General features: G+C 47.5%; 1 protein-coding gene across 2 annotated transcripts in view; it reads left to right on the top strand.

Annotated features, from left to right (window-relative positions):
* Positions 1-20,650, top strand: part of POLD1 (DNA polymerase delta 1, catalytic subunit) — a 128,278-nt gene that overhangs the window by 44,001 nt on the left and 63,627 nt on the right. For both annotated transcript variants that reach the window (XM_077259682.1, XM_077259684.1), the window contains exons 9-14: positions 3,289-3,455; positions 13,388-13,492; positions 14,097-14,237; positions 14,475-14,585; positions 15,235-15,426; positions 15,540-15,628. In XM_077259682.1, the coding sequence (XP_077115797.1) occupies positions 3,289-3,455; positions 13,388-13,492; positions 14,097-14,237; positions 14,475-14,585; positions 15,235-15,426; positions 15,540-15,628 (805 nt within the window). The remainder of the gene's footprint in view (positions 1-3,288; positions 3,456-13,387; positions 13,493-14,096; positions 14,238-14,474; positions 14,586-15,234; positions 15,427-15,539; positions 15,629-20,650) is intronic.

The following is a 20,650-nucleotide window of genomic DNA, read 5'->3' as shown; positions in this document are numbered from 1 at the left end:
CCTTTCCCTTTAAGTTATTTTGCATTAGTGTCAATCCACTGGGTAGCGTCCTCTGGTGTCAGGAAAAAGTGGGTTTTGTCAAAAGCCACCACTCTTTGCAGGGAACAACATAGAGTATTGCACTCCCAGTTCCCTTAGGCTACTTTCACACTAGCGTCGGGCCGACGTTCCTGACGCTAGCGTTGTCTCCGCCGCACAACGGGGGCAGCGGATGCATTTTTCCAGCGCATCCGCTGCCCCATTGTGAGGTGCGGGGAAGTGCGGGAGGTGGGGGTGGAGTTCCGGCCGCGCATTCGCGGTCGGAAAAAGCGGACCGTCGTGAGCAAAAAACGTTACATGTAGCGTTTTTTGCTCCCGACGGTCCGCCACTGCACGACGCATCCGTCGCACGACGGGTGCGACGTGTGGCAATCCGTCACAATGCGTCGCTTCATGTTAATCAATGGTGAAAAAACGCATCCTGCAAACACTTTTGCAGGATGCGTTTTTTCGGCAAAACGACGCATTGTGACGGAATGCAGTTAACGCTAGTGTGAAAGTAGCCTTAGTCGTCTCTTAACTCCAGTGAACTTCATCCTCTGTCTCTGAACTGCTGCAGAGTAATCCGGGTAAATAGCAATCTTTTGACCTCCAACCATCAGGTCCTTCGTTTCTCTGGCCTTCCTAAGGATAATGTCTCTATCCCTGTAATTCAGTATTTTGGCAAGCATGGTACGGGGATTCGCTCCTGGGGCAGGGGGCTGCGGCGGGACCCTATGATCTCTCTCAACAGCAAATACCTTCGTCAACACTGTGCCACCAATTTTCTCTATCAGCCAGTTTTTAATAAACTCAGTGGGGTTTCTCCCCTCAGATTTTTCAGGTAGACCCACTATATGGATATTATTCCTTCTGGATCTGTTTTCCAAATCCTCATTTTTGGCGGTCAGCTCTGATATTGCTTGGGCGAACTTCTTCTCCGCTTTTTGCAGTTTTACTATGTGGTCTTCTGCAGTGCTCACCCTCTCCTCCACCACCCCCATGCATCTGTCCATCCTCTGCAGGGCTGCGCTTATCTGTGCTGTGTCCCCTTTAACCTCCTGTACCTGGGGGGTCAGGGACTGTTTACATGCGGAAACCAGCACAAAAACATCCTTGAGAGTCGGCTCAGCTCCTGTCATCATATCTTCAGGTCCCCCCATTGCCCCCGCCATACTGCTCTTCTCACTCCCCTTCTGTACCTCATGCTGTCCTGCCGGGCTCACATCCTCCTCCTCCATATCAGCTCCAGCTCCGGTTCCCTTCTCTGCCTCCTCCGCTCCTTCCACTCTGGCAAACTGCTGAAGCTTCGCCGCCACCTCCATGCGCCTCTGACATGCGGCGTTCACCTTGTCAGCGTCCTCTCTTGCCTCGGCGCCATCTTGGCTGGCTCCTTCATCGCCAGCTCCCGCGTCCTTCTGCCACCTTCTGGTCATTTCCTTTCACACCGGGACCACCGCTCAGCACCACCGCACTCCTCAGACCCTCAGCCAGCCGGTATGGGGCAGAAAGGTCCGGTCAGCAGCGTCCACACAGGATTTTAGCAGGTTAGCAGTGGGAGCGCTGTTCTGTGGGTCCGCTCACATAGGCAGTCAGGACACGCCCCTTGGCCGTCCTAATTTTGCACCATGTGGCATTGACTTAAAGGGAACCTATCACCCCGTTTTTTAAAGATTAGATAAAAATAGTGTGAAATAGGGGCAGAGCTGGGCTTTACATTAGTGCCTTTTTGGTGCCTTTACACCCCCGTTAGGCTGCCGAAATACCTTTGTGAAGTGGCCGTTTTGTCCTGTCACTCAAGTTGGTCAGGTCGGATGGGCGTGGTCACAGCGCTGTTTCTCCCCCAGATCAGGCTCATCATTACGTTGGTGGCGTAGTGGTGTGCGCATGTCCAAAGAGAAGATCCACTGCCCAGGAGATTCAAAACAGCGCGGTCTACGCTATTCGCCGTTTACCGGTGGGCGCGGCCATCTTTCCTGTGGCCGCGCGTGCGCAGATGGAGCGCTCTGCTGCCCGGGGCTTCAGGAAAATGGCCGCCGCGATCTCCATCTGCGCACGCGCGGAATCCCGCGGCCATTTTCCTGAAGCCCCGGGCAGCAGAGCGCTCCATCTGCGCACGCGCGGCCACAAGAAAGATGGCCGCGCCCACCGGTAAACGGCGAATAGCGTAGACCGCGCTGTTTTGAATCTCCTGGGCAGTGGATCTTCTCTTTGGACATGCGCACACCACTACGCCACCAACGTAATGATGAGCCTGATCTGGGGGAGAAACAGCGCTGTGACCACGCCCATCCGACCTGACCAACTTGAGTGACAGGACAAAACGGCCACTTCACAAAGGTATTTCGGCAGCCTAACGGGGGTGTAAAGGCACCAAAAAGGCCCTAATGTAAAGCCCAGCTCTGCCCCTATTTCACACTATTTTTATCTAATTTTTAAAAAACGGGGTGATAGGTTCCCTTTAAAGGATTTGTCCAAGATTGGTGATATACATTACTGATTGGTGGGAGTCCGATGGCTAGGATCCATATCAATCGGTAGAACCTGGCATTTTTGTCTCTATTACAAAATGGATCTGCAGATTGGATGCTCCGCTGTCTATTCATTCATTCTCTATTGGACTGCTGGAAAAGCTCTATAAGGAATGAATGGAGCTGTGGGCGATTGTGTGCACACAGGGATAAAAGTGCCCTCCTTCTGCTGATCAATGCGACTCCCAGCAGTTGGACCCCCACCAACCATCAAGTTATCACCTGTCCCTTTGGATAAGTGATAACTAGTGATGAGCGATGGTGCTTGGATAAGGTGTTATCTGTGCATGCTCGAGTGCTACTATCTTCGGTGCGCTCGAAAAATATGTTCGAGTCCTCACGGCTACATGTCTCAGGGCTGTTCGACAGCAGGGATTGCCTAACAAACAGGAAATCCTGACGTGTTGCAGCTGTCACACAGCCATTAGACATGCAGCTGCGGAGACTCAAACATATTTTTTCGAGCACGCTGAAGACATTCGGTTAGTACCCGAGCATGCTCAGATAACACTTTATCCCAGGACGTTCACTCATCACCACAGGATAGTGATGGAGACGTATGGCTCCATGCAGAGCAATCTCAGGCCATGAGTTGAATGCAAGTCAGAAGCGCAACTTGACCAGAACCCCAACAGTCAGCTCTGTGGATGTGAAGGGTGAGCCTGGAGTCTAATCAATTTTCAGCAATACTTCTGGTTACTCTACAAGTAATCTATCATTATTCTGTCTTCCCTTGTAGGAGTTTTCCCTGAGCCCGACAAAGATCCTGTCATCCAGATTGCCAACATGGTCTTGCGGCAGGGGGAGAAGGATCCCTTCATACGTAATGTCTTCACCCTGGGTACATGCGCCAACATTGTCGGTTCGCAGGTTCTTTGCTTTGAGAAGGAACAGGATCTTCTTACGGTATGTTCTGTCCGCTGCTTCCTTATAAAGGCACCAAACTGAACTTTTGGGCTGGCGACTGGTTCTTGGATTCTTCCTTACATTTTAGCCCAGCATTTAAAAGCATTCACAACCCTCCTGGGAAACCCCTTTTTTAAATGAAGTCCTTTCCCTTGCAAAATGAAAGCGGTGCAGTTCCATTGTTGCTGGGGCTTGCATGACATTATGTCACGTGAGCCCTGCAGATAATCGGCGGCTGCGCTCCCACTTCTTTCGCTTGTCCAAGACTCATGCCTTTGGACAAGCAGCAGTGGTAAGAACGAAGCAGCCCAATAGCAGCCGCTAATTGTCTGCAGTGTTGACGCGGCATAACAATGTCACGGGAGACCCGGTGCCGACATTAATGGAACTGTGCCGGAGCTGGAGGTGAGTACATAATGTTTTTCTTTCTCTATCGCCTCTCATTGGGGGACACAGGAACCATGGGTGTATGCTGCTGCCACTAGGAGGCTGACACTATGCACAAAAAAAGTTAGCTCCTCTGCAGTGTACACCCCACCGACTGGCATTATACTCTTAAGTTTAGCTTAGTGTCAGTATGAGGTGGACACGGGTCTTTCATTAGACCCTTATCTACCTCAATGTGCGTCATTTTTCTTTCAGGTTTTCTTCTGGAGGGATACAGGGTGATCAGTCACACCTGTAGTCCCACAATACGGACTATGAGTACGGCGTGTACTGCCACCCCGTATCCTCATACATCCGACAGCAGGACCAAGATCCTGGCACACAAGCGTGCTCAGAAGTCCGGTCTTGCCTCCGTCCCCCACCCACTCGCCCACCAGAGCCTGTCGGTTGGAGGAGACGAGGACGTCCATCACCAGCTCCACGGATGTCTAGTACCTTCCACGTTTTAAGGTTAGTACCGGACGGCGTGGGATGTTTAGGTGAGTATCCTTTTTCCTCCCTATCAGTCTCTCCTTGGGGGGGTCTCTGCGGATTCTCTGCTACAAGAGCGGGGGAAATATGGGCAGGGCATGCTCTTTTGACTCTTCCACACTACTTTTCCTGCGGCCGCATCTTTACTCTGAGTGGCGCGGCGCCTTACAGGCAGCCGCACTGCTGTTACTGCGGCCGCACTTTTTCAGGCACAGACCTCCGATTCGTTTGTGCGGTGGCCCTGGTTACCGGCCGCGCTGCTTCCTCCACGGCGGCCGCACTTTTACAGGCAGTCGCACTGCCTTGCCTGCGGCCGCATCCTTGCTCTGTGCGGCGCGGCCCCCCTACAGGCAGCCGCGCCGTTTTGCCGGCTTATAATAACTTCCGGCGCCGCGACTCTGCCACTTCCGGTTTGCCCGCATTCTCTGCCCACCAGCGCCATCTTGGTGCTCCTGGGCACTCAGCAGACTCCGCCCCCCCACTTCACTGGCGCCACACATTGCCGCGCCATCACGTGCAGAGCGTGCAATCTGGCGTTTTTTTCCTGCGGTTGCTCGTGTATTGCAGCAGGAGCCCTTATCGCCTTCCTGTCTATAGACTTCCACGGAGGTCCACCTGCAAGCCGGACGACGTCCTCCACCTGGATTCAGCTTTCATCTGCCGTGAGTAGCTCTGCACTGCAGACTGACACTCTCCTCTGCTGCCCCCCTGTCCCCTAACCCTCTGGCATTTTTCTTCAGGGACCTTTTTCAAAATGTCTACCTCTAAAGGGGCCCCCTCTCGTCCTCCTACTTCTCCTCTAAGTCCTCTGTCTTAGTCAAATACTTTGCATGTTCGTCTTGTAACTGCAAACTTCCCTCAGGTCAGTCCTCTCCACTCTTGTCAGGCCTGCAGCAACCCGATTGTTCCCACCGCCCAGGATCCCCCGGCTGCTCCGCTTGAGAGTGATACCCCCACCCCGGGCTGGGTTTCCTCTCTGTCACAATCGGTGGTGGATTTAACACGGGTGTCTCAAACACTGGTGTCAGTGCTAGACCGATTACCCCTGCAGACTCCCGCAGTAGCCAGCGGGTCGCAGGAAGCTCCAGCCGAGCCCTCCAGCCGCAAAAGGTCCAGACAGGAATGGCGGTCTGAGTCCTTTTCTCGCTCCATCTCGCCACACGGTCCTTCTCTGCGGTCGACTTCTCCCCGGTCCTCCTCCCCTGAGTCAGGCGAGGCGTTCTCTGATGCGCCTTCGGAGGATGTTTCGGAGCTGGATTCGAACCAAATCGCTACCATGAGGGATATGGTTCAGAATCTCATTGGAGCGATAAATCTAACCTGTAGCATCAAGGAGTCCTCTACGGAACCCGCAGATCAGGCGGTTTCGTTTAGACGGGCTAAACCACCTTCCAAGTTTTTCGCTCCTCACCCGGAATTCGAGGAGATTATGACCAGAGAAAGAGAGAATCCGACCAGACGCTTTCAGAAAGGAAAGCGACTTGGCGTTTTATATCCCTTTTCTCCGGTGCTCACCGCTAATTGGACTGCTTCTCCTTCGGTGGATCCTCCAGTTTCCAGACTGTCCACCAACACGGTCCTTCCACTGTCCGGCGGAGCAGCTCTGAAGGATTCCAACGATAGAGTCATAGAATCCTTCGCGAAGTCAGCCTTTGAAGCGGCCTCAGCTAGTCTTTGCCCGGCCTTTGCTTCCACTTGGGTTTCAAAATCCATATCCAAATGGGCCAAACAACGCCGTCGGGGCATTCTGGACGGGGCTCCACCCGGACAGCTGGCGGAACTTGCCAACCAGATTTCTCACGCGGGTGAATATCTGGTCTCCGCCTCCCTGGATGCCACGTCTTGTGCGGCTCAGGCGTCCAGCAACGCGGTTGCCATCCGCCGGACCATTTGGCTTAAGGCCTGGCAGGCGGATTTGTCTTCTAAAAAGTCCCTTACCAGCCTGCCTTTTCAGAGGTCTCGTCTCTTTGGTTCTAAGCTGGACCAAATCATTAAGGATGCCAACGGGGGCACAAGTTCTCTTCTTGCCCAGGCCAAACCTCGTCGTCCTCCTCCTAGACGTCAATTTCGGCCTTTTCGCCGCTTCGCGGCGTCAAACTCCTTTTCACAGCAGCAACAGAGGCCACAGACACGTCAGGAGAAGAAGCCAGTATCCTTTAGTCCCACTCCTTCCTGGCGTCCTCGCTACCCCCAGGGTAAATCCTCCAGGTCCAGGACTGGAAGATCCACTTCGGCATGACTCTCCGCAAGACCCCGGCCCACCTCCCAGGCTGGGCGGCCGTCTCCTCTTCTTCAGGGACGTCTGGATCTACTCAGTAGAGGACGCATGGGTCAGGGAAGTTGTATCCTCGGGATACAAGATAGAGTTCGTTTCACGACCCCGGGATCGTTTCTTCGAATCCCGACCGCCGACCTCCAAGAGACCCCGCTCTAGTTCCGGGTTTCTTCGCAGCCATCGCTTCTCTCTTCAAAGCCGGGGTAATCGTCCCCGTCCCAGAAAAAGAACGGTTCACAGGTTTCTATTCAAACCTTTTTGTGGTACCGAAAAAAGACGGCAAGGTTCGTCCCATTCTGGACCTCAAATTACTGAACAGGAGAGTTCGTCTGAAGCACTTCAGGATGGAATTCCTTCGTTCAGTAATTGCTTCCATGGAGGCTCAGGAATTTCTGGGTTCCATAGATATTCAGGACACCTACCTCCATGTCCCGATAGTCCCAGGACATCACCGATTCCTGCGCTTTGCGGTGCTCCAGGAACATTTTCATTTCGCCGCCCTGCCGTTCGGTCTTGCAACCGCCCCAAGAGTTTTCACGAAGATCATGGCGGCGCTGATGGCCATCTTGAGGGTCAGAGGCCTGGTTCTGTTTCCATACCTCGACGACATCCTCATCAAGGCTCCGTCCTTTTCCCAGGCTCATGAAAGCCTGTCCATCGTTCTCGACACCCTAGCCCGTTTCGGGTGGCTGGTTAACCGGAAGAAGTCCTGCCTTATTCCTTCTCAGCGCATCCTCTTTCTGGGCATGCTCTTCGACACTCAGCAGACCAAAGTCTTTCTTCCCGAAGACAAGAGAATCCATCCTTCGTCGGGACATACGCTTGCTCCAGGGTCCTCGGCCTCCCTCCTTCCGATCGGCCATGAAGGTTCTGGGGAGGATGGTAGCAACATTGGAAGCGATTCCCTTCGCCCAATTTCATTCGCGACCCCTCCAGCAAGCAATTCTGTATCAGTGGGACAGGTCTGTCTTCTCCCTGGATCGTCCCATCCGACTCTCTCCCCGGGTCAAACGGTCTCTCAACTGGTGGCTGATGTCACCTCTCATCTCCCAGGGCAGGTCCTTCCGGTTCACTGGCAAGTGGTGATGACGGACGCCAGCCTGCTCGGCTGTCTCAGGGTCCTATCTGCCACCCGAATTCTCGGTCGCTCAGTTGCTGTTGAGACCGCAGTTCTAAGAGAGTCCGGCCTTTCGGATCGGGTGATTCACACCATGATCCAGACTCGGGAAGCCTTCGTCTTCCAGGATCTACTATCGTACCTGGAAGGCTTACTTCCGTTGGTGTGAGTCCAACCGCGTTTAATCTATGTCCTTTTCCCTGCCTTCCATCTTGGCCTTCCTTCAGGCAGGACTGGATTCGGGCCTTGCTCTTAGTTCCCTAAAAGGCCAGGTTTCTGCGCTCTCCATCCTTTTTCAGAAGACTTAATCTTCTCAGCCACATCACCTTCCTTCAAGGAGCAGCTCATGCTGTCCCTCCGTATAGGGCCCGGTGGATTCTTGGGATCTAAATCTGGTACTGGACGTTCTGAGGGTTTCCCCCTTTGAGCCTCTCAGGGAAATTCCCGTGTCAGTTCTATCATGGAAGGTGGCCTTTCTTGTGGCCATCACTTCTATCCGCCGTGTTTCCGAGTTGGCGGCCCTCTCTTGCCGACCTCCATTCTTGGTCATTCATCAAGACAAGGTGGTCCTCAGGCTTGCGCCTTCTTTCCTTCCTAAGGTGGTTTCCACCTTCCACCTCAACGAGGACATCGTTCTACCTTCCTTTCGTCATTCCTGATGGCACGCTTAGAGGCCTACCGGCTTCTAAAGCGACTATTGCTCGCTTGATCAGAAAGGCAATTATGGAGGCTTACCGGGTCAAGAACAGAGTGCCCCCTCCTGGGATAAAGGCTCACTCTACCTGGGCAGTCGGCGCCTCCTGGGCGGTGCACCACAGGGCTTCCGCCCTACAGCTTTGCAAAGCGGCAACCTGGTCTTCCTTCCACACGTTTGCCAAATTTTACAAGGTCCATACCTATGCTTCAGCGGACTCCAGCCTAGGCAGAAGGATCTTGCAGGCGGCAGTAGTGAGTCCTCTGACCTGATGGAAGTCTGTTTTTCCCACACCAGGGACTGCTTTGGGACGTCCCATGGTTCCTGTGTGCCCCAATGAGAGGCGATAGAGAAAACAGGATTTTTGGTTACTTACCGTAAAATCTGTTTCTCGGAGCCTCCATTGGGGGACACAGCTCCCTCCCATGTTTGTTTTCGCTTTTCTGTGTTCTATGACTGTTCTCATGTTTACAGTTCTCATGTTAGTGGTTATGTTTCAACCTTACTGTTTTTCTCCTACTGCTTTCTCACTAACTGAAGAGTATAATGCCAGTCCGTGGGGTGTACACTGCAGAGGAGGAGATAACTTTTTTTTGTGCATAGTGTCAGCCTCCTAGTGGCAGCAGCACCGAGAAACAGATTTTACGGTAAGCAACCAAAAATCCTGTTTTTCCAAGGGGTACCACTTCATTTAACAACTCCTTTAAATGAGAAATCTGATCTTTTGGTAACACGGTGGCTCAGTGGTTAGCACTGTGGCTCAGTGGTTAGCATTGCAGCCTTGCAGATCTCGGGTCTTGAGTTCAAATCCACCAAGGATGACACCTGCAGGGAGTTTGTATGTTCTCCCCTTGTTTGTGTGGGTTTCCTCCTGGTTCTCCAAAGACATACTGGTAGGGAATTTAGATTTTGAGCCCCAATGGGGATAACGATGATGATGGCTGTACAGCTCTGTGGAATATGATGGCATTATATAAGCGAGTAAAATAAATATATAACTGGTTTATTTGCTCAAATTCTCTAAGTGATCCACACGACCTCATATCAGAAAATAACTTGAATCTGTTCCATTAAAGCTATAAGGCCATGTGCACACGTTCAGTATTTTTCGCGTTTTTTCGCTATAAAAACGTGATAAAAACGCGAAAAAAACGCTTACATATGCCTCCCATTATTTTCAGTGTATTCCGCATTTTTTGTGCAAATGTAGCCTTTCTTTCCGCGAAAAAATCGCATCGCGGAAAAAAAAGCAACATGTTCATTAAAATGCGGAATTGCAGGGGATTCCGCACACCTAGGAGTCCATTGATCTGCTTACTTCCCGCACGGGGCTGTGCCCACCATGCGGGAAGTAAGCAGATTATGTGCGGATGGTACCCCGGGTGGAGGAGAGGAGACTCTCCTCCACGCACTGGGCACCATATAATTGGTCAAAAAAAAAAGAATTAAAATAAAAAATAGTGATATACTCACTTTCGATGTCTTCCCGCCTCTCCACTGCACGCTGTCGCTTCGGTTCCTGTAGCTGGTGTGCGGTGAAGGACCTGCCGATGACGTCGCCGTCTTGTGATTGGTCGAGACCGGTCATGTGACCGCGACGTCATGGAAGGTCCTGCGCGCACACACCATCTATACGGAACGAACGCCGCTGAGGAGATCAGCTGTCTGCGGGTGAGTATAAGCATTTTTTTTATTTTTTTTATTATTTTTAAACGTTCTATCTTTTACTATAGATGCTGCAAAAGCAGCATCTATAGTAACAAGTTGGTCACACTTGTCAAACAGTATGTTTGACAAGTGTGACCAACTTGTCAGTCAGTTTTCCAAGCGATGCTACAGATCGCTTGGAAAACTTTAGCATTCTGCAAGCTAATTACGCTTGCAGAATGCTAAAAAAAACGCGAAAAAAACGGAAAAAAAGGCAAAAAAAAAATATGCGTATTTCTTGCAGAAAATTTCCGGTTTTCTTCAGGAAATTTCTGCAAGAAATCTGGACGTGTGCACATACCCTAATGGCCGAGTGTCACAGACAATTTTAATTAAAAAACAAAGTGTTTTTTTATTTAATTTTATGGCTCTGGAGACCTCCATGTGGTTAATTGTACTAAATAGAAAAAAAATCCAGCTCAACGAGGTGGTGAAAAAGCAAAGTCTTGGTACTTTATTCACTTCATATCGAAAAATAGAGGATAAAACAACAGCACAATATAATTAAAAACACTATCTACGCGTTTCTGGTGACATAGCACCCTTAGTCATGATAACTTTAGTGCAGCCTGTTCTATGCTTTAAAGGCCCCGTCTCACTAAGCGATTTACCAACGATCACGACCAGCGATACGACCTGGCCGTGATCGTTGGTAAGTCGCTGTGTGGTCGCTGGGGAGCTGTCACACAGACCGCTCTCCCCAGCGACCAACGATCAGGGGAACGACTTCGGCATCGTTGAAACTGTCTTCAACGATGCCGAAGTCCCCCTGCAGCACCCGGGTAACCAGGGTAAACATCGGGTTACTAAGCGCAGGGCCGCGCTTAGTAACCCGATGTTTACCCTGGTTACCAAAAAAAACAAACACTACATACTCGCCTTTCGGTGTCCAGGTCCCTTGCCGTCTGCTTCCTGCTCTGACTGAGTGCCACCGTACAGTGAGAGCAGAGCGCAGCGGTGACGTCACTGCTGTGCTCTCACTTCTCACTGTACGGCCGGGAGTCAGTGAGAGCAGGAAGCAGACGGCAAGGGACCTGACGGACATCAGAAGGCGAGTATGTACTGTTTGTTTTTTTTTTACATTTACGCTGGTAACCAGGGTAAACATCGGGTTACTAAGCGCGGCCCTGCGCTTAGTAACCCGATGTTTACCCTGGTTACCAGTGAAGACATCGCTGGATCGGTGTCACACACACCGATTCAGCGATGTCAGCGGGGCCTCAACGACCAAAAAAAGGTCCAGGCCATTCCGACACGACCAGCGATCTCACAGCAGGGGCCTGATCGCTGGTACGTGTCACACATAGCGAGATCGCTATGGAGGTCGCTGTTGCGTCACAAAACTTGTGACTCAGCAGCGATCTCGCTAGCGATCTCGCTATGTGAGACGGGGCCTTTATGCTAGCAACCGGTAGGCACACCGGTGCTATAATTAATTACAAAAGGTAATCTAGTCAAAATGAAAAACACATGACAGTGTGTGCAAGCTGCAATTAGTTGCACAAGACAGATAGAAAAAAAAGCACAGAAAAAAAACACAACAAGCACAAAAACACAAAAGTAAACGTGAAACAATGGAGCAGCGGTCAGCTACACAGAGAGGGGGAGAACATCGCAAATCTGCAGATGTTTCACGTTTACTTTTGCCCCCGAATGTCTCCAATGCAGTCCATAGGTTTCTTATCCAGTAAATTAATACCTGCCTCCTTAATCATTTTTTGTATCCTTATAACCATCATCATGCCAATAATTAGAATTCTTTATTTATTTATATATCTTCATAGGTCTCCAATTTAGAGATCGCTCAAGATCCTGTGTAAAAATCTTCTTTGAATAAAAATTATCTTCGAATGATTATCTTGGAACATATAAATGAAACACCCAACAGGTCTTTCATTTTGACATTGCTCTAATCATTTTCTTCCAGCTACTTCATAAAGAATTTGATATATCATAAACTTTTTGGATATTTATTATTATATGTCACATAACTCCACATGCTTCATTTGTAAACAACGAATTATTATGGAATGACATATATTTATTCTGTATTTCCTTTTATATAGCCAAAGTATACATGTAGTCTGCTTGTTGTGTTTTTTTTTCTGTGCTTTTTTTCTATCTGTCTTGTGCAACTAATTGCAGCTTGCACACACTATCATGTGTTTTTCATTTTGACTAGATTACCTTTTGTAATTAGTTATAGCACCGGTGTGCCTACCGGTTGCTAGCATAAAAGCATAGAACAGGCTGCACTAAAGTTATCATGACTAAGGGTGCTATGTCACCAGAAACGCGTAGATAGTGTTTTTAATTATATTGTGCTGTTGTTTTATCCTCTATTTTTCGATATGAAGTGAATAAAGTACCAAGACTTTGCTTTTTCACCACCTCGTTGAGCTGGATTTTTTTCTATTTTCTGCATTCCTCACGCCTTGACACAGTGTTTCCGTGCTCCGAGCCTCCAGGGACTACAACTATGGTGAGCTGGATTTTTTCTTTTGTCTTCAGGTTAATTGTACTCCAAGGTAAACCGATTAAAGCAGCCTATTGTTCCAGTACGAAAGGGAAATTTTGATTTTGCTCCGTCCTAAAGAAGAATCCTCATTACCCGCCGTTAGCACATTTCATCACTTGTTGGCTTTTCTTTTATGTTTGTGCACTTTATGAAGTGTTTGCTTAGAGCTATCACAATAACCAGAGATCGCCTTTCACCACTTGCTTTCCTGCCAAGCATTACTTCCAGAGAGTTTGTACGGAGCAGGAACTCCCCCGTGTATTGTAAAAACTTAATCACAGAATCTGAATTTTGGAGATCACTTCTCATAATTATATTCTCGAAATTAGTGGTATTTGCTACTCAAATTTCATTTAAAAAAAAGTTATATCCGAGCGTGCTCTGATAACACCTTATCCCATCATGTTCGCTCATCACCATAAAAAAAGAAGTTGGTGGGGTTGACAAGTGTCAGACCCCCAACCATCTCTCAGATACGGATCAATGATTCAGTCGTGGACCACCCTTTAAGTATGCAGGGTTGCTGATTTTGGAAGAAAGCAGCCGTTTTTTCCCTATCCTGTACACCCAACTTGATGTCAGCAGAGCTTGGTCAACGAAACAGCGACTACCAAGTGAAGGAATTACCATGATACAGCCTCAAAGTTGATTAACTTTTCCATTCCGATACGCTCAGATCTTTCATTCTTGATTCTTCTCTTAGAAATGGGCAGAGTTTGTGCGCGTCATTGATCCAGATATTATAACGGGCTACAACATTCAGAATTTTGACTTGCCGTACCTGATCAACAGAGCTCACGCCCTTAAGGTAACGCGTCTTTATCAACACTCCCAAGAGTATTTTTTTCCGTGAATTTAGGTTGGAAATGTCTAATCGCTGGGGTTCCTCACTGTTCTGACTTCCACAATGGGAATCCCAAGCCCCCGTTCCATTCCACCACTCTGCGAGTTTGATGGTTGCACGTATCTTGCTGGAGATACTCGCGCTTGTGCTCGAGCTGTACCGTGCCTCTCCATTCATACTTCAACAGTGATGAGAGGGAGCTGGGGCTTTGGACCCCCATTCTAGTGATTGTGATGGCCCCTAAATGATCGATTTGCTGGACGAGAGCCATGAGAACCACCTCTTACCTCCCAACATCCCGACTCCCTTTTTTGATGAGGCGGCCTGGCGTGATGTCATCGTGGCGCACATGTGCCTTCGCACCAGGCTGGCTAATCAAAAGTAGCGCTGCAGATACCTTCAGGTAAGAGGTGATTTTCATGACTCATGTCCAGCGGTCACAGATCACTGACATGATCCTGCATATCGATTTGCACCAACTCTAGATGTAATTCATGGGAAAACCTCCTTAACGTAGACCAGCGCGTTTCAGTCTCAGTGGGATGACTTACATTTTTCTGTGATGCAGGTCAGCAGCTTTCCTTACCTCGGGAGGATGCGGAACATTCAGTCTGTGATCCGAGACTCTTCCTTCCAGTCGAAACAAATGGGTCGACGAGAAAACAAAGTCATCAATATAGAGGGCCGGGTTCAATTCGATCTCCTTCAGGTATTCTTATAAAAGTATGAATGTCTTCTGCCAATTTGGGGTTATACAGAGAACAAACTGACCGTTACTTGCAGATAGCGGAGATATCGGACCCTGTTGACATTAAATGGCACCCAGGCTGACCTCTATTTTGCAATCCATTTTCAGATTTACGCTACATAGATGGAAGTGCTGTTAAAAAAGTTTGAGCCGAGTTCTGTCACTTCACTTTACCTAATGAAATTGTTTTTATTGCAGGTACTTCTAAGAGATTACAAGCTGCGGTCCTACACCTTAAACGCTGTCAGTTTTCACTTCTTACAAGAACAGAAAGAGGATGTGCAGCATTCCATCATTACTGATCTGCAGGTACAGAGTCACTGTTATATTAGATCCCAAATACCCCGAGAAGGGGCACATTGCCACTAGACTCTCCCAACTAACTGTTTTCTATGCAGTTTTTATGAAGATTACTTTAAAATTTTTAAGGGTTATTTCCATCTTCATAAATGGGTATTGTTGGATAGGTCTTGTAAATATGGGTAATTTTGCGATTTACTATTTATTAAAACTTTCATCCGTTCTTGAGATATTAACACTGTTTTATAAGATGGACAGCAGCGGTGGTCGGTCTCCTAGGCAACGAGCTGTAAAGAATAGAAAACGTTATTATCTTAAGAACGGCTGCAAATTTTAACAAGCAATAAATTGCAAAAGTGCTTGTTTTTGCAAGCTTTATCCAACAACACCCATTTCTGAAGATGGGAATAACCCTTTAAAATGTCTCAATACTAAAAGTGTAACCATTAAGCTCCTTCTAGTGATGGAGTCAGCCATATCTGTACCTGTGTGAAGGATGGGAGGCAGCATAATGGACAGTGTTATTTACCAGCATTATCGAGTTAATGCTGTTGAATCGGGTGATCGCAACCCCCATAGCGGTGTCTAATGTAGCCAGATATAAATGTCATATATGAAATAAAAAGTTTAGCTTTAAATTTTTTTATAACTTTGGTAGAATGGGAACGAGCAGACCCGCAGGCGACTTGCTGTGTACTGCTTAAAGGATGCTTACTTACCCCTGCGGCTCCTGGAGAAGCTCATGTGCGTCATTAATTACATGGAGATGGCCCGTGTGACCGGCGTACCCCTCAACTACCTGTTGTCCCGCGGGCAGCAAATCAAGGTTGTATCACAACTTCTCAGACAGGTATTAACACAGGACAAGTTTCATGTTGCAGGAATCTGTGTGCAACAACAATTATTTTTATACATTTCACATTGCAGTTTTTACATTTTATAGCTTTTTTTTTCTTCTCTTAGGCAATGAAACAAGATCTAGTAATGCCAGTGATGAAAACAGAGGGTGGCGAGGATTACACCGGTGCCACAGTTATTGAACCCGTTAAAGGGTGAGTGATCTCTCTTTAATGTTGTGCAGCATCAGATTAATGGCTGATAACACTATGTAATAAATTTTAATTTTTTGTTTGTCCTTGGGTTCCGATGGTGTTTTCCCAATCACTTATGTCTAAAGTGAAAAGAAAATGGCAAAACTTCCCAAGAAAGTTTGCTTTTGTGGTCAGGACATTGATAATTTGAGATTTATGTTTTCACGAACATTATCAAAACGTGCCAACGTTGTGTAGACCGCGAGAAGCTTCCGGAAATTCGAGAAATGTCGATAAAGTAGTATAAATACAGGATCCTTACTTGTCCATTTCTGTTTGTGCTACAGTTGATACATACCTGCATTTAATTTAGATGGCATCAACAGGTTGTATGTATCCAGCGGATGCATTTTGCTTCATTTGTAGCAAATTTATAAAAAAAAAAAAAGCTAAAAGATACAATGTGGCGGCATCTTCTAAGATGTGTTAGGCCTAGAGAGCCTACTTCGGCATATTTGTAGGGGATCAAGACAAACCATGGGCGCCTCATTTCACATGTGAATACTGTAAGAGAACTCTTGAGGGTAAGGTGAACAATTGTTGATAGCTAAGATATCAAGATTTAATTTTTTTAAATTCCTCATTAGAGCTTAAAAGAACTGTTAAAATAAGTGCAACATTTTTTGCTGCTATAGAAGAATATGTATAATTGTATATCATCCAGTTTAATACACTTACCGTATATACTCGTGTATAAGCTGAGTTTTTCAGCACATTTTTTGTGCTGAAAACGCCCCTCTCGACTTATACACGAGTCACGGTACAGAAAGCCAACGGAGGAGGGGGCGGCAGAGCAGTCTGTGCCAGGAGCCGGTGCACACATCATACTCTCCTACCTGCGTGCCCTCGTTGCTGGCACTGCATCCCTTTCTGGCCACCGGCGCCTGCCTGCAGCTTTTTCCTGTGATCAGCGGTCATGTGGTACCGCTCATCAAGGTGATGAATATGGATGCGTCTCCACTCCCATAGGGGTGGAGTGCATATTCATCACCTTAATGAGCGATACCACGTGACTGCTGAGCACAGGAAGAGCTGCAGGCAGGCGCCGGCGGCCAGAACGAGATGCAGTGCCAGCACTGAGAGCGCGTAGGTTGGTGAGTATGATGGGGTTTTTTTTTCAATAGGAAGCATGCACACAGGGATAGGGAATAAGGAGACATGCATACAGAGATAGAATGGGGGAGGCATGCATACAGGGTCGGGGAGGCATGCATACAGGGTCGGGGAGGCATGCATACAGGGACAGGGAAGCATGCAGACAGGGACTGAACGGGGGAGGCATGCAGACAGGGATGGGGAAGAATTCATGACGGAAGGGGGAGACATGCATACAATGACAGGGGAGGCATGCAGACAGGGACGGGGAGGCATTCATACCAGGACAGGGAAGGGGCAGCCATGCATAGAAGGACAATGCATACCCAGCTTATACTCGAGTCAATAAGCTTACCCAGTCTTCCGTGGCAAAGGTAGGTGCCTCGGCTTATACTCGGGTCGGCTTATACTCGAGTATATACGGTATATATTTTATTCTCATGTTTAATACCTTACAGGCTGGTACAGAGGTTAAAAAAGGGCATTGAAGTTTGCTATCCCGCAAATTTGGCGAGTGCCTACTGACCACGTAAAAAAATATTACTTCTGTATGGTGGACCCATCCAAACGTCGAACTGGCAAGCGTGCACTTCCTATCACCTATTCAGACATTCCTTCCTCTATTGCTCCACTTTCACACTGCCCTGAGCTGCTCTGCTCGTACCCATTCCTTCAGAAGGAGTTCATCCATCTTCAGGAGAATGTAGGCAGTCTGAATACAATTTCGAAGACGAAAGAACACCTTACTACCCTAACCAAAAAGACCTTAATGTTCTCATCAGAGACCTCAGTCTCACCAAGTCGAACGCTGAGCTTCTCGCGTCCAGGCTCAAACAGTGGAACTTGTTAGACGAAAGTGACAAAGTAGCTCATCAGAGATAGCGTCATCAAACTTTTGCCAGCTTTGTCAGATAGCAAGATGGACTATGCTTCTGCAACAATGTAGCGGCTCTATTTGAAGCTATAGTAGGAATCACGTGCAACTCGAGCGAGTGGCGCCTATTCATTGATAGTTCATCAAGGAGCCTCAAAGTCGTACTGCTGCATAATGGGAACAAGTACCCATCTCTGCCTGTGGCGCACTCGGTTCACCTCAAAGAGGACTACACCAGTGTCAACCTGCTGTTATGTGTCTTGAAGTACGAGGATTATGGCTGGGACGTCATTGGAGACTTCAAAATGGTGGCATTTCTGATGGGCCTCCAAGGCGGTTTTACAAAGTTTCCTCGATTTCTTTGCCTTTGGGACAGCCGGGACACCAATCAGCACTATCACAGGCGGGACTGGCCACAGAGAACTGAGTTGTCTGTGGGAAATAATAACGTGAAGTGGGAGCCATTGGTGGACCCACAGAAAGTGCTGATGCCACCCCTGCACATAAAGTTAGGCCTGATAAAACAGTTAGTCACAGATCTCGACAAAGAATCGGCAGCCTTCAAGTACCTACAAGATCTCTTTTCTAAGCTACCAAGGACAGTATAAAGAGAACATGATGGGAGTCTATATTTGGGGGTTGATTCATGAAAGTGATTTGTAGTGTAATCGTAAATTGACAAAAGCTACTCAATTCAAAACCACTCTTGCTCATCTTGGCCAATATTAAACGCATATACAATGTTTTTGTAACTATAGACAAAAAGAAATTAATATTTTCGATTTCCCTATGCAAATATGTAAAACTGAATATTTAATTGTCCTGGTCACAAAAGCAAAGTCTATAATTAATTAAATAGTATTTCTTGACTAGGCATGAGTAACTGGAATATAGCACTTAACAGCTGGAGACACAAAATAGTGTTACATAGTGTAATTGGTGTTCTGTGCCTCAAGGATGGTAAGATGTCGCTCATGGCGTTTACTTCTATGGGAGATCGGAAAATAGATGAGCAAGCTCGAATAAATGTATCTGATGATACATGAGTTTCATCAGATACATGATTTTCATCCGTTTGGATGAGTTTAAAAAGAGAGATTTATTCACTTAAAATATTTTCAGACTCTAATTAGCAAGAAACAGTCTTACTAAAAAATTACTGCTAATTACTGCAGAACAGTGGGGGTGATGAGTGTGCAGCTCACGAGACAGGAATGTACAGCCCCCCCGCCTCGGCGAGCGCCGAGCAGAAGATACACAGCCTATAATTTCTATAGAATCTGTACATGGTTCTGTGCTGTGTATCCTATGCTTTCTATAGAATCCGTACATGGTTCTGTGCTGTGTATCCTATGCTTTCTATACAATCCATACTCTGCTCTGTGCTGTGTATCCTATGCTTTCTATACAATCCTTACTCCGCTCTGTGCTGTGTATCCTATGCTTTCTATAGAATCCTTACTCCGCTCTGTGCTGTGTATCCTATGCTTTCTATAGAATCCTTACTCCGCTCTGTGCTGTGTATCCTATGCTTTCTATAGAATCCGTACTCCGCTCTGTGCTGTGTCCTATGCTTTCTATAGAATCCGTACTCCGCTCTGTGCTGTGTATCCTATGCTTTCTATAGAATCCTTACTCCGCTCTGTGCTGTGTATCCTATGCTTTCTATAGAATCCGTACTCCGCTCTGTGCTGTGTCCTGTGCTTTCTATAGAATCCGTACTCCGCTCTGTGCTGTGTCCTATGCTTTCTATAGAATCCGTACTCCGCTCTGTGCTGTGTATCCTATGCTTTCTATAGAATCCGAACTCCGCTCTGTGCTGTGTATCCTATGCTTTCTATAGAATCCTTACTCTGCTCTGTGCTGTGTATCCTATGCTTTCTATAGAATCCGTACTCCGCTCTGTGCTGTGTATCCTATGCTTTCTATAGAATCCTTACTCCGCTCTGTGCTGTGTATCCTATGCTTTCTATAGAATCCGTACTCCGCTCTGTGCTGTGTCCTGTGCTTTCTATAGAATCCGTACTCCGCTCTGTGCTGTGTCCTATGCTTTCTATAGAATCCGTACTCCGCTCTGTGCTGTGTATCCTATGCTTTCTATAGAATCCGAACTCCGCTCTGTGCTGTGTATCCTATGCTTTCTATAGAATCCGAACTCCGCTCTGTGCTGTGTATCCTATGCTTTCTATAGAATCCTTACTCTGCTCTGTGCTGTGTATCCTATGCTTTCTATAGAATCCTTACTCTGCTCTGTGCTGTGTGTCCTATGCTTTCTATACAATCCATACTCTGCTCTGTGCTGTGTATCCTATGCTTTCTATACAATCCATACTCTGCTCTGTGCTGTGTATCCTATGCTTTCTATACAATCCATACTCTGCTCTGTGCTGTGTATCCTATGCTTTCTATAGAATCCTTACTCCGCTCTGTGCTGTGTATCCTATGCTTTCTATACAATCCATACTCTGCTCTGTGCTGTGTATCCTATGCTTTCTATAGAATCCTTACTCCGCTCTGTGCTGTGTATCCTATGCTTTCTATAGAATCCGTACTCCGCTCTGTGCTGTGTATCCTATGCTTTCTATAGAATCCTTACTCCGCTCTGTGCTGTGTATCCTATGCTTTCTATAGAATCCTTACTCTGCTCTGTGCTGTGTATCCTATGCTTTCTATAGAATCCATACTCTGCTCTGTGCTGTGTATCCTATGCTTTCTATAGAATCCTTACTCCGCTCTGTGCTGTGTATCCTATGCTTTCTATAGAATCCTTACTCTGCTCTGTGCTGTGTATCCTATGCTTTCTATAGAATCCTTACTCTGCTCTGTGCTGTGTGTCCTATGCTTTCTATACAATCCATACTCTGCTCTGTGCTGTGTATCCTATGCTTTCTATACAATCCATACTCTGCTCTGTGCTGTGTATCCTATGCTTTCTATACAATCCATACTCTGCTCTGTGCTGTGTATCCTATGCTTTCTATAGAATCCTTACTCCGCTCTGTGCTGTGTATCCT

This window comes from Ranitomeya variabilis, chromosome 4 (genome assembly GCF_051348905.1).
Source record: "Ranitomeya variabilis isolate aRanVar5 chromosome 4, aRanVar5.hap1, whole genome shotgun sequence".
In the NCBI taxonomy this organism is placed as follows: Eukaryota; Metazoa; Chordata; class Amphibia; order Anura; family Dendrobatidae; genus Ranitomeya; species Ranitomeya variabilis.
This window is presented reverse-complemented; position numbering and strand designations above follow the sequence as displayed.